Source organism: Thalassophryne amazonica, chromosome 6 (assembly GCF_902500255.1).
Source record: "Thalassophryne amazonica chromosome 6, fThaAma1.1, whole genome shotgun sequence".
In the NCBI taxonomy this organism is placed as follows: domain Eukaryota; kingdom Metazoa; phylum Chordata; class Actinopteri; order Batrachoidiformes; family Batrachoididae; genus Thalassophryne; species Thalassophryne amazonica.
In genome coordinates, this window is record NC_047108.1 from 75,818,420 (window position 1) to 75,836,396 (window position 17,977).

Consider the following 17,977-nt stretch of genomic DNA (forward strand, 5'->3'; position numbering starts at 1 on the left):
TCCATCTTGGTACTCCTCATAGAAGATGTGATGACGTGCGCAGTGTGAGTGTCCAGTCGGAATTTGTAAAAATCCAAAATCCATTTGTCGGGCAGATTTACCTCACGTGATATGGCAAAGATCGTTTTCAGGAGTGATATCTTACTAGTTGGCCTGTTTGAATAGCTCCCTAACTGCTCCAATTGCATTGTTGCATTTTTTGAACTTGAAAATTCTTCTCTGTTATAAAGTTAATCAATATGAGGACAAAGCTTCAGCTTTTAGCTCGTACCTTTTATTTAAGGGTCCAAAAAAGAACATTTTATTCATTAAAAAAAAAAAATCGGCTGATCTATCGGCAAATCAGCCGATTTATCGATTATCAGCATTTTTTTTTTTTTTTTTTTTTTTTTTTTTTTGCATCCAAATATCGGCATCGGCCTCAAAAAATCCTTATCAGTTGGGCTCTAGACCAGAATATCAAACAGGTTTGATTTTCATCCGACCATACGATTGCTGATCGGGAGGTGGTCGTGAGAGGTTAAACGCAGCTCGTTACCCCGTGTATACTACATGATGCAGGACACGCGATTATCCTGAAACTCAGCGCGATCCCAAAAATTCTTGCACGAGTGAAAAATCGTCTGAAAAAGGACCAAAACTGGCACAGTGTAAGCCCAGCTTTATTTAATGTATGCTAATGCTGTTGGCACTTTCAGCAGCTGTCAGTAGCTTAGTCTGTTGAGCACTGTTAATGCATGATGTCACCACAGGGAAAATTAGAATGTTAACTGGTTATTACCCAAATCTTTAAGAATTACATAATTTAAGAGCTAAATGTGAAGTTGGGCTTTACAGTGTTGCTGTTGGAACTTTTGTAGATATTTTCATTGACTAACCGTTATGCTTATGCATCCCCTGCTGATCAACAGGAACAAAACAGTGCTTTTTGTAATGACTAGGAAATTACACTGAGCTTTAAAAATATTGCTGTTTGGGGAATAAATTAAAGCAACTCCCACATTTGTTAAATGTCTGAGTTGCTTCAAATCACCACACATTGCGGACAATCCTCAAATTAATGTTACAAGCCAAATTTGTAATAATGGTGTAATACAGCCTGAAATATGGTAAAATTTGTAATACATCTTGGATATAACTTCTATTTTTATAGCTGAATTACTGATTGTAATTAGGGACATTTAACTAAGATGGGGTATGACTTATTTATGTTATGTTTTATTTTTTTTTTATCCAGGCAGCAGACAATTGCCAGTCTGACTTGCAGTATTTAATGCTTGCTTCAGGTAGGCAAACCTGGCAACATTGGTTGGCTTCGTTTCCGTGGCCAATGAGCGCAGGGCCCAGCTCCGCGTTCTCAGTCACCCTTTCCTGGTGAACATTTCAGCCGATGCGTCACAACGTTTACGCCCCTTTCTCCCCATCTGCCATTTTGGTTTTGTTCCCGTCCGCAGTCGCAGAGCCAGCAGCGCTTTGACACAGGAGACGCTCGGTGAACAGCTATAGTGACTCGACAGTATAGTGCAGACAGTTTTCATTCTGCTTCGCGCGTTATCGCCCCCCCCCCTTTCTTTTGTAATTTTTAAACGAATCAGTATTTTTTTTTTTCCACTGATTGATATTTTAGTAATCCTAATAGCACGGAGAGGGGAGCGGGTTCGCATTAGGAAGGGACCGAGAAGGATTATTGGTAAGCAAATGCAAATCAATGGAGCACGAGCGTTAACAGCAGGTTTTTGATTCCCAACATTACTTAGTGTCCTAAGAATTGACTGGTGGGCTTCGTTAGTCGTGTAAATATTGTCGAAAGTCAGCCAGCTCGTGATTGTAGACGTTTTCGCCGTGCAGGTTGTAAGGTAGCCTTAGCTGCTAGCATGTGAAGTTGTTCCGCACTGGCTGCAGCACAGGCCTCGATCTGCTAATGGATCCAGTCTGGTGTTTTCTTGCTACCTAACTTATTTATGTTTGACCTAAAAAAAAAAAAAAAAGTCACTCAGCTGATTATCTCATCCGCCTGTGGGTAGTTAACTGATGCTTAATCGTTCAGCGTTTTAACAGTGTTATTACCGGTGGTGTTTCGAACGAATGGGAAGTAGCCGGCACTTCTCGCTGCTTTGCTGCATCATGCCGGATTACTTCATTTTTGTTTTGAATAAGCGACGAATGTTTAAGCGCCAATCAAAATAAGGCTCTTCTTTATCCTAATTTGTTCTAACCTGTCTATCCCAAACTGCCATCGCTTTTGTGTTATCGAGTACAAGGTTTATGTACGTGTGATTTTTTTTTTTTTTTTTTTGGTACACTAGCATTAGCTTGTTTGGCTGCGGAAACGAGCTGATGCTGTTAGCGGTGCGAAAAGGCTCTCAAAAGTGAGGCCCTTTTAGTTCCCGAAAATTACTACAGATCTCGGGTGTTACATTCATTGCGTTGTTCGGGACATTTCGTTCGTTATTTATATATAAATGATTTGAAGATGGTGATCTTTATTGCACTCCTATGTGTTTTAGCTCAAGTTTTAATTTATTCAGCTCTTTGTGTTGAAAATATGTTTGTATTGCTGTACCACTGGGGTAATAAACTCACAAAGTCAGCTCTGTCCCTGAACATGAAACATAATGGTGTTGTTCATGTCTATTCTCTGGCTTAGGTCTTTTTCTGGCAGATTTGTTTGGCCTGTAGCCAGCCCAGCTGCTCCCTCAACTAAAATCCTTTCTGCCCTCCCTCACAAAGAAGACTGCATACACATAAATAAATCCAAAGCACTGGATTAAACTTTTGATTCATGTTCACTGGTGACAGTTTCTGGTTATTTAATTGATCTATTTTTGGATAGGGCTACAGCTAAAGATTATTTTCATTGACTTAATAATTTTCTTTAATATTATTATTTTTTATTAATTTTTCTTTAATTGATGAGTTGTTGTGGACCATAAAATTTATGAAAATGGTGGGAAAATGTCAGTCATGTTTCCCAAAGCCCAAAATGACATTTTCAAATCTCTTTTGCCCTCAACCCAGTATGTTCCATTTACAGTGAAAGAGGTGTAAAGGAGTTGGAAAAATGTTCACATTTAAGAAGCTGAAATAAGACAATATGGACATTAAAAAAAATACACTTTAAGATTAACAAAGTAAGGAACATGACAAACTCATATCTATAGTTTCCATTCTTATGTTGAATGTCTTGCTTGGTAAAGTACAACTAAGTTTGTGAAAGTTAGTCATATTACTTTTTTAAGGCGGTCTATTCTTATAATGTTCATCTTGATTGCGCTTGTGCAAAAGTATCCTTGTGAAATAAAGTTTTACTAGGATTTTGCCCATGGTGATGCAGGCTCTAGATTGGGTAGTGTTTATAAAATAGGTAGCTGACATTTTTCAACGGTGGTAATAAATTAAGCAAAGTTTGTATAATGAGTTGGAATGGTGTGTGATTCCAGAATGTTTTTAGAACCTCAGACCTCAACAGTTTTTAGAAGAACTCTACTCTTTTATTTCCTGTTAATTACGTAGTTTTTAATGTTAGTTTACTGTCTTAATGTAGTTAAAAATTGTTTAGGTTCTTGTTGTCATATACACACTATTTTTACTTCTATTTTGTCATTTGACTTTTAAATGGACCGCAATGGAAATGTGTCTTTATTTTCTTGTCATCCATGTATTTTAATACATTTACAATTATGTACTTAACTAAATATCACACACTCATGATTTTAATATATAGATGACTTACTGCTCCCTGCTGTATTGGCATGCAAGTTCAGAATGTAAATATCAGTGTCCAATTGTTCAGTGTTGTTAACTGATATATGGAGCTTCTCTAAAAATATTAGTCCGCAGCACCCCCCCACAGGATACCTTGAGGAACCCAATCATACGCCTTTTCCAAGTCCACAAAATGCATGTAGAGTGGTTGGCCATACTCCAGAGACCCCTCTAATATATCTTTGCAAGGGTAAAGAGCTGGTCCACTATTCCACGACCAAGGTGGAATGTGCATTGCTGTTCCTGAATCTGAGGTTCAGCTAATGGTCTAAGTCTCGTCTCCAGTACCCTGGCATAGGCTTACCCAGGGAGGCTGAGAAGTGTGATTCCTCTGATAATTGGAACACACTCTGGTCTATTATTATTATATGGGAACCACCACCTCAGTTTGCCAATCCAGAGGTACTGAGCCCAGACTTCCATGTTATCCATGACAGCCCAACAACATCCAGAGACTTCAGCAGATCGGGGTGAACCTTGTCCGCCCCTGGCAACTTGCCACAGAGTGTAAAGATATGTTTGGGAGATGCGTTTATGATCCAAAGCCTTCAGGTGACCTGGTTTGACACTTTTTGGAGAAAAAAAAATTCACGCTTTTTAATCTGTTTCCATATTTGAAATAAAGATTTCATTCACCATTCATTCAATGCGTTGCACACTTCATGTTGCTAGAATATCCCACCAGCCTCATGCTCTGCTGCTACATGCTCAGTGCACTTCTGTATCCAGAAACCCAGACGCACTCTCAAAAATGAAAAAAGTTGAGGACAAAGTGTTTCTTACCCCTGAGAAGTTGTGAGCCCAATGAAGTGAGCACTCAAGTGCATGCTCAGCCTAGCTTGCTGTAAGTCCACACCACTTTTGGCAAACTACAGATGTGCTGCCATGTGTCTTTAACTAAGGAGTGACTTTTCTCTGGCCACTCTACTCTGGCCTGATTGGTGGATTACTGCAGAGATGGTGGTCCTTCTGGAAGGTTCTCCTCTCGCCACAGAGAAATGCTGGAGCTCTGACAGCGTGACTATCGGGTTCTTGGTCACCTCCCTGATTAAGGCCCTTCTCCTTATATCGACAGCTGTGTGCCTTTCCAAATCACGTCCAATCAACTGAATTTACATGGGATTTCTCAGTGTTTTTGTTTGTAATAAATTTGCACAAATCTAAAAAAAATTCATTGTCATTATGGGGTATTGTGTATAGAATTTTGAGAACGAAAATGAATTTCATCCATTTTGGAACAAGGCCGCAACATAAAATCTGGAGAAAGTGAAATGCTGTGAATACTTTATGGATGCGCCGTAATAAGGCACCCCAGTGGATTAGTGATTAGCACTGTTGCCTCGTAGCAAGAAGGTCATGGTTTCAATTTCCACCTGTGGTCTTTCTGTGTGGAGTTTACATGTTCTCCCTGTGTTTGCATGGGTTTTCTCCGGGTGCTCCGGTTTCCACCCACATTTAAAGACATGCAGGTTAGGTGAATTGGAAACTTTGTAATTGTTCAGGTCTCCCTTACAATTCAATTTTTTTTTCAATTTATTGTCCTTTATATAGCGCCAAATCACAACAGAGTTGCCTCAAGGCGCTTCACACAGGTAAAGTCTAACCTTACCAACCCCCAGAGCAACGATGGTAAGGAAAAACTCCCTCTGAGGAAGAAACCTCAAGCAGACCAGACTCAAAGGGGTGACCCTCTGCTTGGGCAATGCTACAAACATAAATTACAGAAATAATTCACAGAACCATTCACGGACGAATATACAAGAATTGCTGTGGGTGCACAGGACAGACACAACTCCCATCTCTGGATGGAGCTGCACCTTAAACAGAGACAAAAACAGAATCAGGAATCAGAAAGACAAAAAAATACTGTATAATTTGCCAGCATTAATCAACAAGAAAAACAGAAGAAATACTAAGGTGATTGCCGGCTGCTAGCCCTAAGCTTCACTAAAAGACCCAGAATTTAGGTTAAGTTGAGGCCGCGGCCCACTCCAATTACTAATAACATGAATTAAGAGTAAAAAGCGTAAAACAAAACTGTACCAGTATGCTAGCCATATGAAAGGGAAAATAAGTGCGTCTTAAGTCTGGACTTGAAAGTCTCCACAGAATCTGATTTTTTTATTGATGCAGGGAGACCATTCCACAGAACGAGGGCACGATAAGAGAAAGCTCTGTGACCCGCAGACTTCTTATTCACTCTAGGGACACAAAGTAGTCCTGCACCCTGAGAACGTAAAGCCCGGGCTGGTACGTAAGGTTTAATTAGGTCAGCTAGGTAGGGAGGTGCCAGTTCATGAATAATTTTATAGGTTAGTAGCAGAACCTTAAAATCTGATCTCACTGGGACAGGAAGCCAGTGAAGAGATGACAAAATGGGTGTAATGTGGTCGAACTCTGCTTCGTGTCAAAAATCTGGCTGCAGCATTTTGAACCAATTGGAGAGCCCTAATGCTAAACTGCGGTAAACCAGAAAATAGAACATTGCAGTAGTCCAATCTAGAAGAGATGAACGCATGGATCAGGGTCTCAGCATCAGCCATAGACAGGATAGGACAAATCTTCGCTATATTCCGCAGGTGGAAGAAAGCAGTCCTAGTAATATTTCTGATATGGAGGTCAAAGGACAATGAAGGATCAAAAATTACCCCAAGGTTCCTCACTTTGTCATTGTGATGTATGACACACGAGCCTAGGCTGAGTGTTAACTGGTCAAATTGATGCCGATGTCTCACTGGACCAAGAACCATAATTTCAGTCTTTTCAGAGTTTAAAAGTAGGAAGTTTCTATACATCCAGCTTCTCATTGCTGCAAGGCAATCTTCTAAGGATTTTATGTGAATGAGATTACCAGCAGTTATCGGCATATATAACTGAGTATCATCTGCATAGCAGTGAAAGGTAATCCCAAAACACCGCAATATGTGCCCAAGGAGTGCTATATAAAGGGAGAAAAGCAGGGGGCCTAAGACAGACCCCTCAGGAACCCCAAATTTCATGTCACTAAGGTTAGAGGTAGTGTTACTGTACAAAACACAGTGAGAACGACTGGTCAAGTATGACGTCAGCCATGCAAGGGCACTCCCAGTAATCCCAAAATGATTTTCCAGCCTTTCAAGTAGAATATGATGATCCACTTTATCAAATGCAGCACTGAGATCTAACAGCAGCAGAACCGTAGTGGTGTCCGAGTCCATTGTAAGCAGAAGATCATTCACCACTTTAGTGAGAGCCGTCTCTGTGGAATGATATTTTCTAAAAGCAGACTGCAGTGGCTCAAAGAGATTATTCTCAGTAAGATAGTCTACAAGCTGTCGTAACACCACTTTTTCCAGAATTTGAGCAAAATGATAGATGTGATATCGGCCGATAGTTTTTCAATACACTAGGGTCAAGATTAGATTTCTTAAGTAATGGTTTAATCACTGCAGATTTGAAACGTTTAGGAACAGATCCAGAAATTAAAGAAAGATTAATCATTTCCAGCACATTCGGCTAGACACTATCAAATTCTGTAAATCTAGGTAATACCTCAGTAGTTGCACCTACCTCAATAGCAGGATGTAATGGCATGCTGGGATATGTTGAACCTAATGTCATCTATTTTCTTCTTAATCTAGGAAATCTTGTGCTGTAAAAGGAGCGTGAGCAATAGGTGGTTGTCCATGAATAAGTGTTGCCACCGTGTCGAACAAGAACTTTGAGTTATGCTTGTTTTTGTTGATCAAATCAGAGTAATAGGTCTGCTTTGTAGCCAATAATGTATGCTTATAGTCTAAGATAGCATCACGCCACGCAAGGTGGAATACTTCTAATTTTGAACAACGCCATTTCCGTTCTAGACCTCTTGCTTTATGCTTGAGGTCACGCAGGTAATCATTGAACCAAGGTGACTACGATTTGGGGGAGCGCGGTTTCAACACAGGTGGTGCAATCATGTCGAGTGTCGTTTTGAGCACTGAGTTTAAACTATCAACAAGTCTGTCTACTGACTGGGTAATTGTCAAAAGTGAGGCTAAGACATCAGGCAGTCTAGCTTCTAGTTCAGTCTTAGTTGAGGTGATGCATCACTGCAGTGATACATAAGGTTGTTCCACTAAACACAGCAGCGAAACTGTAAACTTAAGTGAGTGATCAGAGACCACTGATGTAAGAGGCACGATGTCAATATTCGTGACAGCAATACCACATGCGAGAACCAGATCCAGGGTATTTCCACTAATGTGCGTCGAATCCCGAATGCATTGCCGAAATCTTAATGCATCCACAATTTCCATAAATGATTTGCAGAGGGGATCAGAAGGCTTATTTATATGAACATTAAAGTCACCAATGATCAGAATGTTATCTGCACTAGTTGACAAGTTAGAGATGAACACACCAAATTCATCTAAGAATTCAGAATATGGGCAAGTAGGCCTATATACAGTGACAAAGTAATACGGCTGATTTTTATTCTTCTGACCTTGGCAATGCGTAATATCCTGAGCGGAGTGGAGAATCAGATGCTCAGACGAGTTATATTTGTGAACCCCAACAGCTAATAAGCTAAACCTAGATTTATAAATAAGAGCAACACCCCCACCTTGCTTCGCATCACGAGGGACGTGACTAAATGTATATGCTGGTGGGCAGGCTTCATTTAAGGGGAGGACAGCTGTAGGTTTAAGCCAGGTTTCACATAACCCAATCATATGAGTGATGATCAATAATTAAATCATTAATCAACAATGATTTTGAGGACATTGATCTTATGTTAATGAGACCCAGTCTAAGGACCTCAGTGGGTTTACAGTTGAACTGTTTGGGTTTAGGGGTGGTTCCAGAGTAGCATATATAAGATGCCTAGAAGTAGGTTTAGGTGGATGGGACTAACCTGGTTAAATTTAAATAAATAGTTGCAACTCTTTGCATTAATGTGTGTGTGTGTGTGTGTGTTGGTATGCAGATGTCCAGCTCGCCGCTGTCAAAGAAGCGTCGCTTGTCAGGAACAGAGACGAAGACGGGATCCCACTGCTCCTCCTCTAACTCTGTCAGAACTGATCTGTCCCACACACCTGCCAACGTAAGCACACATGTGTAATTGTGGTTGTGGAGATGGCATAAATTGATTGCATCTTCCTGCTATCCCCTTTCAGGGCATGGCTAAGAATGGCAATGATGCTGATATTGATGAAGGCCTGTACTCCAGACAACTGCAAGTGTTTTCTCCATTTTTTTTTCTTTTTTCCTGTATCTTGTATAAACTATGAAATTTTAGTTTGTTGTAGGCTAGTTGTTGAGAGCGGTGTCACTTTATTGATGCATGTTGTGTTTTGTAGTTATGTGTTGGGCCATGAGGCTATGAAGCGCATGCAGAACTCCAATGTCCTCATCTCTGGTATGAGAGGGCTGGGAGTGGAAATTGCCAAGAACGTCATCTTAGGAGGAGTAAGAAGTGTCACTGTGCATGACCAGGGCATTGCAGAATGGAGAGATCTCTCTTCACAGGTAAACACATGTTGCCATCTTGGCGTACCATAGTATAGTTTACAATGGAAGATGGCCACTCACAAAATAATATGAATTACATAGTTTAAAAGTTGTTTGATTTTTCGGCTGCCTCAGTCTTGTTCGGGGTTGTCACAGGAGAGCCAGTACAGATCTGCATTGGGACCTGGCACAATTTTCACGTCTGGTGCCTTTCCTGACTCAACATCAAAGTACTAATCAGGACCTACCAAGCTTAGCTTCTGAGATCTGACACGATCAGACTTAAACAAACAACAGCAGCTACATAGGGTTTAAAATTTTTCAATCTGCAGCAACTTGACACAATGTAACATTATTATTGGTACAAGCTTGGGGTGTGAGTCTTTCAGTATCTCACCATTCGATTCCAGTTCATAAAGTCATGATATGATTCAAAAATCGATTTTTGATTCTAAATTAATTCAGTACATAAAGCTCCTAATTTTAGGATCTGCTCAAGTGTGCTGCAGTGTGCTAGCAAAGGTGATGTGGTCAATTATGCCATTAAAGTAAAATGTGTCTTAAGATTGTGTAATTTTATATTTGATAAAGATAATGTAAACAAAGAAAGCAAATAAAGCGATGTTCCACGACGCTGTAGCAATGCACGTCATTTGAAATGAAACTGATGTTTGATCGAAGTAGAATCAAACAAGAGCAATCAGAGATTTCTGATATCCGCCAATCTGGACCCGGATCACCTTCAAAATTTAATAGTCTTCTATGCACTAATATCTATCTGTGGTGCAAAATTGGTGAGAATCCATGAAGTACTTTTGACATAATCCTTCAAAGCGTATATAAAGTGAAATCTTGATCCAGAATCTGGATCATCTCCAAAATTTAATGGAGTCTTCCATGCTCTAATATCTATCTGTGGTTCAAAACTGGTGAGAATCCGTGAAGTAGTTTTGACATAATCCTTCAAAGCCTATATAAAGTGGAACTTGATCCAGATCAGCTCCAGAAATTAATGGATTCTTCCAAAGCATAATTATCTATCTGTGGTGCAAAAGTTTGTCAAAATCTGTGCGGTAGTTTTGACGTAATCTAACAGGCAGAAATGCAGGTGATTATTAAAATTATTACGTCCTTGGCGTATGTAATCATTTTAAATTTGTAATGGTTTTTATGTGTGTATTTTGTCAGAGCTGCAACTTGAGCCAATTTGTTAAATATGCAAATGTCATATTTCATAATTTTGTTGTCATTTGATATTATGTCTGTGAGAATGTTAAAACACATTCATATTTGATGGCTATGGCATTTGATGCTGTGTTCAAAAGTTGGCATACAGTGCATGTTAATCTGAGCAGCAGAGAGCTGCGTCAGGCACTTTGACACCATGAGATGGAGTGTAAATGTAAACTCTTTCGTTAAATGTTTTTGAATTGGATTACATCTCATCAATAAAATGGAAGACAAACAAAACGGAGGCAATGTTACAAAATAAAAGGTCTCTTAGCATTGTGAGATAAAGCGATTGCATACACTTTCTCAAGAGTTGTTTGGTCTCGAGGCTGGCCAAAAGCATCATTTGGAAGTGGTAGAGTAACATCTTCTGCTTTGTGTGTCACAACAGCTTGTCATCATCCAGACATCTTGCGCTCTATTAAATTGTAGCACAAACCAACACTAAAATTGATTTTTCTTTTGGCTTCTCAAGCAAGTATGGTAATATAGTCATTAATGACATGATATATAGAACAATTCCAGATGAGCTGGCACTTGGTTTCATTAAATGCTGTAGATTTAAGCATTCACTGTATAGCTTTTCTTGGTTATATGTTGGGTTATTTGTTACAGTGAAACTTGACTGTATTTCAGATTTTCATTTCAATGAATTTTGTGTGCAAAAGTACAGCAAATACTGCCATTTCAAGTTGGGAAAAAAAATCCTTGTTTGGGGAGCAGTTTTGGACCTTCACTTTGGAAGATTTACTCATTTTAAAATTTCCCATTGGCATCCCCGTTTTATTACATCATATACCATAAAAGTATCATAAGTTGAATTTATTTTGCTCACAATCAGAAATGCTAATGTCGAAATTCTTACAGAATATGTGAAAAAATAGTGGCTTGTAGCCCAGTTTAACTTGCACCCACCCAGTATAAGTGATAAAGCCGGCTTTCATATCGGTGCGTCTTTTTACACTTGGTGAGGGACGTAGAGTATCTTTATACACCACTTATGGCACATTTCATTTATTTGTTTATTTGACAGGGACAATGCAGTCAACATAGATCAAGCAATATCTGCTACTGATGCACAGTTTATAGCTTCAACTAATTCACAACTCTTGTCCCTGGTTGGACCTTTCTACAAATTACATGATTCATAATTCTACAGTTTACATGATTTGTAATTCTAAAATTTAATTAAATAATAAACAACCTCATTCATCATTTCATGAGATCATCGACCCACCTTCGCACATTACATTTCCACACCTTCCAACACACATCCATAATTTACAAAAACTTAAGAACTGATTTTCTGTGGGTTAGCACACACACTCCTCCATTCAATCCTTCCTTGACCCACTTTTTTACTCACAATGCTTTGTCTGCACATGGGGGCAACATTGGTGACTTTTAAGCCAAAACTTGAGCCTTGAGGTGAATATCCTAAACTCAGATATATTCTTGAACTCGGTGGGCAATGAGTTCCACAACTTTATGCTTTTAAAAGAAGAGGCAGACTGACCAAAGGGGAGGTGATGGTCTAGTGATTAAGGTATTGGTCTTGAGTCCAGAAGATCATGGGTTCAAATCCCCGCCTGACTGGAAAATCACTAAGGGCCCTTGGGCAAGGCCTTTAATCCCCTATTGCTCTTGGTGTGTAGTGAGTGCCTTGTATGGCAGCACCCTGACATCAGGGTGAATGTGAGGCATAATTGTAAAGCGCTTTGAGCGTCTGATACAGATGGAAAAGCACTATATAAAAATGCAGTCCATAAAAAATGCAGTCCAAATGAAGTCCTAAACTGTGGAATGTTACAATTCTTGTTTATACAACCTCTCATGACTCTACCTCCGCTTGGTCTCTGAACAAATGAACTGAGTGGTGTGGGTGCTTTATTATTAATACATTTAAACAACAGTTTGAGGAAGCACAGACTATCAAAGCTCAGCAGTCTGTACTTCTCAAGAATAGTGCAGTGATGATAGCACCTCTTCACTTCTGTTTTTCTCCGGGTCGCCACAAGGAATTAAGTATGGAGCACCATGTTGATTTGTCAAAACCTGTCAGATGTCAAATCCAAATTACACAAAGAATGGGTATGGGTGGTAGGAACGAGCAATCTTCTGTTTTGGAAGCAAACAGCTACCTGCTTGTTCCTCCATGTTGTTCCTGTGATTCATATTGTATAACTAGTAATGTTATTAATTTGTGTTCAGTTTTACCTCTGGGAAGAAGACTTGGGGAAGAACAGGGCAGAGGTGACGCAGCCTCGTTTGGCTGAACTCAACAGCTATGTCTCAGTGAATGCTTACACAGGAGAGCTCACTGAAGACTATCTGACCCAGTTCCAGGTATAAGTTGGCATGGTGCCAGTGTCACACTTATTTTAGCCTACTAACAGAGGAGATCTTTGTGCTAATTTATATTTGTCTCTTTTTGTATTCAAGATGGTAGTGCTAACTAACTCCACACTGGACGAGCAAATTCAAATTGGAGAATTCTGCCACAGTAAGGGAATCAAACTGATTGTTGCTGACACACGAGGCCTGTTTTGGTAATACTTTCTATTCTTTTTTTAAAGTTCCAATTTGGTGTTTGAACACCTTATTTTTGTGTATATGGAGGTGTGTTCCTCAGTTTGTGAACTTTGTGTGCATGTGCTGTTTTTGCAGCCAGGTTTTCTGTGATTTCGGTGATGAGATGGTAGTGTATGACACCAATGGAGAACAGCCCCTGAGTGCCATGATTTCAATGATCACTAAGGCTAGTCCGTACATCTCATCCACACTGTTTTTCACTTGCTGCTTCAAACAGCAATGTCACATCTTAAAATGATTGTAATTTTGACCTGGAAATGTTTTTTCTGCAGGACAGTCCAGGTGTGGTGACATGTCTAGATGAGGCTCGTCATGGCTTTGAGAGTGGAGACTACGTCTCTTTCACGGAAGTTCTTGGTATGACGGAGCTCAACAACTGCAAGCCAGTTGAAATCAAAGTTCTTGGTAAGCCTGTTTGGAAATAGCCAAATGTTTTGGGGAGTCATGACTATTTAAAACTGATATTACTTATTCTCTTTATGCAGGTCCCTACACCTTTAGCATCTGTGACACAACCAGTTTTTCAGACTATATAAGGGGTGGGATTGTGACACAAGTCCGGATGCCTGCAAAGGTTTCATTTGTAAGTAGTCTTTCCCAAAAATGTAATTGTGATGTGACTGATTAAATCCCTTTGTTATTATTATTAGCAAAATGCTTGAAATTTTCAATCATAACCAATAATAGATGTGTGTATAGTCTTCCTCACTCTCATGAATATTTTCCTGGTTAGAAATCCATATCGTCCTCCATGGCTGACCCAGAGCTTGTAATGACAGACTTTGGAAAGTTTGAACATCCACCACAGCTGCATCTGGGCTTTCAAGCCATCCATAGCTTCCAGAAAAAGCACAGCCGTCTGCCTGCACCTTGGAACCAGGTAGAAATAATGTCTCCTAGCAGGAATTCTCTAAGATAAATAGATACTGCACATTATGTAGTAATTAGTTCCAACTTTTTATGGCATAACCTTTTGGCGTATTTAAATGTGCATTCCAGAGTGACGGTGAAGAGTTGGTTACACTGGCTAAGGAGGTGAACTCTGCTCAAACTGGATCAGCCAAAGTGGAGCAAGTGAATGAAGCACTAATTAAAAAACTGGCCTTTGTGTCTTCTGGTGACCTAGCCCCTGTTAATGCTTACATTGGTGGCGTGACAGCACAGGAAGTGATGAAGGTCAGTAGACTGTTCTGTGCAGATGAGTATTTTTCTCTGCAGAGGAGATGATGCAGTTGCAAACGTACCTTTACATACACACTGAGTGAAAACATCGGAAATGATTTTCTCATACTGCACACATCCATTTTATTAAACAATATGTGTTAATTTTCTTTTGTCTATTTTCGTAGTTTTTATTTTTGTTTTTTTTAATAAGTTACAAGTAGACAGCTTACATAGACAAAGATGATAGCTTGTTTAAACTGCATAAAAGATTCAACAGTGTGACTGAAGTACCCCTTTAAAGGTACACACTGGCTAATTGTAAAGCAGGGAGGTCAGAGGATAAGGAGCTGGGCTGCAGTATGTAGACCTGGGTGCAAATCCTGGTCATGCGGCCTGTCTTTATCCTTGGACAAAATCATTCATCTACACTGTCACAGTCCATACACCCAGGCGGTGTTGTAGATGCTAAGTCACTTGACACTACAGAATCTGGAGAGAAGAACCAGCACCTGAGGGCCTATATAGGACATGCTGTTACTGTTAGTACTACTACTGAGTGAATAATTGGCATAAATAGGTGTTTGTGAACCTTTTCTTAATTTAAGAGACCAGCTTGAATAACCCAGGCAGGAAAATTTTCAATTAAACAAGCCACAGCATCCAGAGCAAAGTTTTGGACCTCCACCATAATTTTCCTTTTCTTTTTTTAGCAATCTTGAAAAGCTACATGATATCATAAGCAACTGTATGGTCAATAATACAAAAAACAGTAGTTTGGCACTATACATTCTTTAAATTGTTGAGGCAGGGGTCCCAATATAACACCCATACATTAACTTTTGTTCTAAAAGTTAAAAGAAACCTCAGGACCACAACTAAGTAAGTGACAAAATTGGGGGCATCAGATAGAAATTTGACATCATCCAGGACCAAGATAGCCATTCATCCAAAATTGACTTTTCCAATCAGGTCAGTAAGTATTTGGACACTGGCAGTTTTTGTAGTTTTGCCTCTGTACACCACCATAATGGAGGTTTAAGTGAACAGTCATCACTTAAGACTAAAGTTAGCTGACCACTAAAGCTGCACGATATATGGTTTGAGCATCACCATTGCTATGTGCATGCGTGTGATGATTACATTGTGAGGACTTGCGACGTGGCAGAATTAATTTAAGCATGAACGTTTACATTGCAAAGTGATAAGGGTAAAAAAAAAAAATCTGCTTTTGTGTTTCATGACTAACCAACAAAAACAGTTGAGGACAATGAATTTACTTGAATAAAGCATCCTGGTAATTAATGCAACTGTGCGACCTGCACTTTCTCCATCGCTGCACTGCACACATCAATCACGTGTGTCTGTCTGAAGCAGGGGTGGTGACCAAGTGGTTAGCGCACTTGGTTTCAGTGCAGAAGGTTCCCGGTTCAAATCCCACCTCTGCCACATTTCTCCATGTAATGCAGAGTTGCGTCCGGAAGGGCACCCGGCGTAAAACCTGTGCCAATTCAACATGCAGATCCACCTTGGATTTGCTGTGGCGACCCCAAGTGCAAACAAGGGAGCAGACGAAGGGACTTGCTTCTTGTTTTCTGTGTCTGAAAACGACATACCCGGAGGACTGTACTATATAACAGTTATTTCTTTAACAGCACTGTTTATTAAAGTAGACCTGCATTGAAATAAATGTGGTCAGATTTCAGAAAGAAATAGTTGATATGCATTTATAAGACCCTTATGAATGCAGTAAAGTAAATCTGCAAGCCCAAATTTGTAATTCAGCGGAGAAATCTTAATTTAAAAATGACAAATTTGCAGCTAAAATTTGGCCCTCAGCGAAAACTTTTGTACATCCGGGTCATTGCAGTGACGTCCAGCAGAAGACGGAGCGCTCCCGCCTTCAGTCCGATCCCGCATTGAAATTGATTTTATCTGTTAGTAATGTTACTGTTATACACATCCTGGTTTCAGCATCCAAAAGTAAGCTGCAGTGAATGTGAGATACAGCTCTGCATGCTCAGATCAGCAGTGACATCGACAGCAGGCGACGTTCTTCCCCGACGCCTCGCTCTCTGCCTCCGCTGCGCTTACTGAGTCTGCAGGCTCGGTAAATGCCGAAGCGGGCCACTCACATTGCCCCCGTGTCTGCTGTGCAGCCGGCACCACGTCCCCGTCTACTGAATGGAGGTGCAGCCAACTTGGCAAAAGTCCAGAGACTACGCTTGCTGTTTTGATGCGGAGCGGCCGGTGACACCTGTTGCTGCAAAGACAGACTTTCCGTAGCGCCACACGTCTCGGTAATCGGAGCCGCAGAGCTCCATGGTCGCTGAGAGAGGTTTATATCTTTTTAATGACTTGAATTCTTTGCGGGTCCTGCCTCCGTACCCCGCGACGGTAACACCGGAGGCGAAAGACAGTAGATTTTCAATGCGACACCACTCAATCAAACGGGCGTATGAAAAAGTCCCCCAAAATAATTTTCAAGCACAAATAAAAGAAATGTGTACTCACCAGACGTGCCGCAAGACAATATGAAGTTTTAAAAAAGTAGATCCTTCCGTATAAGACAAGGAAAAGGTGCAGATGCAAACTGACGTAAATCCACAAATTAAAGTTGGCGCGCACAATGCATGCTGGGATAGGGTCTTTTCCCTGACGTCTTGGCAGCGTCTCGGATGTGATGACAGTTTTGCGGAGGGCTAAATTCTAGCTGTAAATTTGTCATTTTTAAATGAAAATTTCTCCGTTGAATGACAGATCTGGGTTTGCAGAGTTACTTTACTACATTCAGAAGGATCTTATGTGTAAATATGTCATTTTTTGGTCCAAAGATCTGACTGCATTTATTTCAATGCAGGTCTGCTTTAACAAGCAGTTTCCACAGTAAGGAATTGAGGTATTTCCAAATGACTTTATCCAAAAGAACAGTGTCTTCTGTTAAGGTTTCTGTGAGCTTTGATGTTGAAAGCAGCTGAAATGACAAAACAAGTCAGATTAAATGCTTTTACTCAGTTTGCTGCTTTGAAATGTTCTAGCCTTTTGCTGCTACATTTATTTTGCGGGTAATTGTTTTTTCACATCATTGCAACTTTCTGAGCTTTAATCCAGTCACTAGATAGGCTGCGTGTGAACGTGAACACAATATGTGGTGTGCAGCTTTTCTGCATAATCGCATTGATAAATCAGTTGTTCAGCCTGTTCATCAAATGACTAGATATATTTTGAGGTAAAACTTGGAGCACTGTGTGAAATACAGTATAGGTATATTCATTGGTTATGATTTTTATTATTCATATTATAACTGGTGGCACTTGAAAGGGATTTGGCATACGTTTTAAGCAAGATGCCCTTCCTCACACAATTCCAGTTTTACACAGAGAAACATAGTCTCCAGTCCAAGTACTAAATAGATCCCACTCTACTTAGCTTCTTAGATGTGATAGGGTCGGGCATACACAAAGCAGACTGGCTGCTGGAAGTTTGTAAAGACTGGTCATTTCTAGGCAGCTATTTCTTGAGTTAAACATGCAGTGTGCTGTGACAAAAGTAATCTCTTCGGTTGTAAATGACTCGATCCATTTTCTAATATCTTCTCTTTTTCCTTCAGGCTTGCACAGGGAAATTTATGCCTATAAGGCAGTGGCTGTACTTTGATGCCCTGGAGTGTTTGCCTGAAGAGGATGGAGTTTTACTCACAGAGGAAGAATGTGCTCCAGTGAGTGTTGACATACATTGCTGTACTGATCTGGGTTTG

At 40.1% G+C, this 17,977-nt stretch overlaps 1 protein-coding gene across 3 annotated transcripts in view; it reads left to right on the plus strand.

Moving 5' to 3' along the window:
• uba1 (ubiquitin-like modifier activating enzyme 1) overlaps nucleotides 1-17,977 on the plus strand; it is a 57,150-nt gene that overhangs the window by 13,840 nt on the left and 25,333 nt on the right. For 2 of the 3 annotated variants that reach the window (XM_034172527.1, XM_034172525.1), the window contains 11 exons: nucleotides 8,714-8,830; nucleotides 8,904-8,962; nucleotides 9,087-9,255; nucleotides 12,679-12,813; nucleotides 12,910-13,016; nucleotides 13,135-13,225; nucleotides 13,332-13,464; nucleotides 13,545-13,642; nucleotides 13,793-13,939; nucleotides 14,059-14,235; nucleotides 17,831-17,938. In XM_034172527.1, the coding sequence (XP_034028418.1) occupies nucleotides 8,714-8,830; nucleotides 8,904-8,962; nucleotides 9,087-9,255; nucleotides 12,679-12,813; nucleotides 12,910-13,016; nucleotides 13,135-13,225; nucleotides 13,332-13,464; nucleotides 13,545-13,642; nucleotides 13,793-13,939; nucleotides 14,059-14,235; nucleotides 17,831-17,938 (1,341 nt within the window). Of the gene's footprint in view, nucleotides 1-1,449; nucleotides 1,691-8,713; nucleotides 8,831-8,903; nucleotides 8,963-9,086; nucleotides 9,256-12,678; nucleotides 12,814-12,909; nucleotides 13,017-13,134; nucleotides 13,226-13,331; nucleotides 13,465-13,544; nucleotides 13,643-13,792; nucleotides 13,940-14,058; nucleotides 14,236-17,830; nucleotides 17,939-17,977 lie in introns of those variants that run through there. The other variant, XM_034172526.1, reaches the window with a different exon arrangement.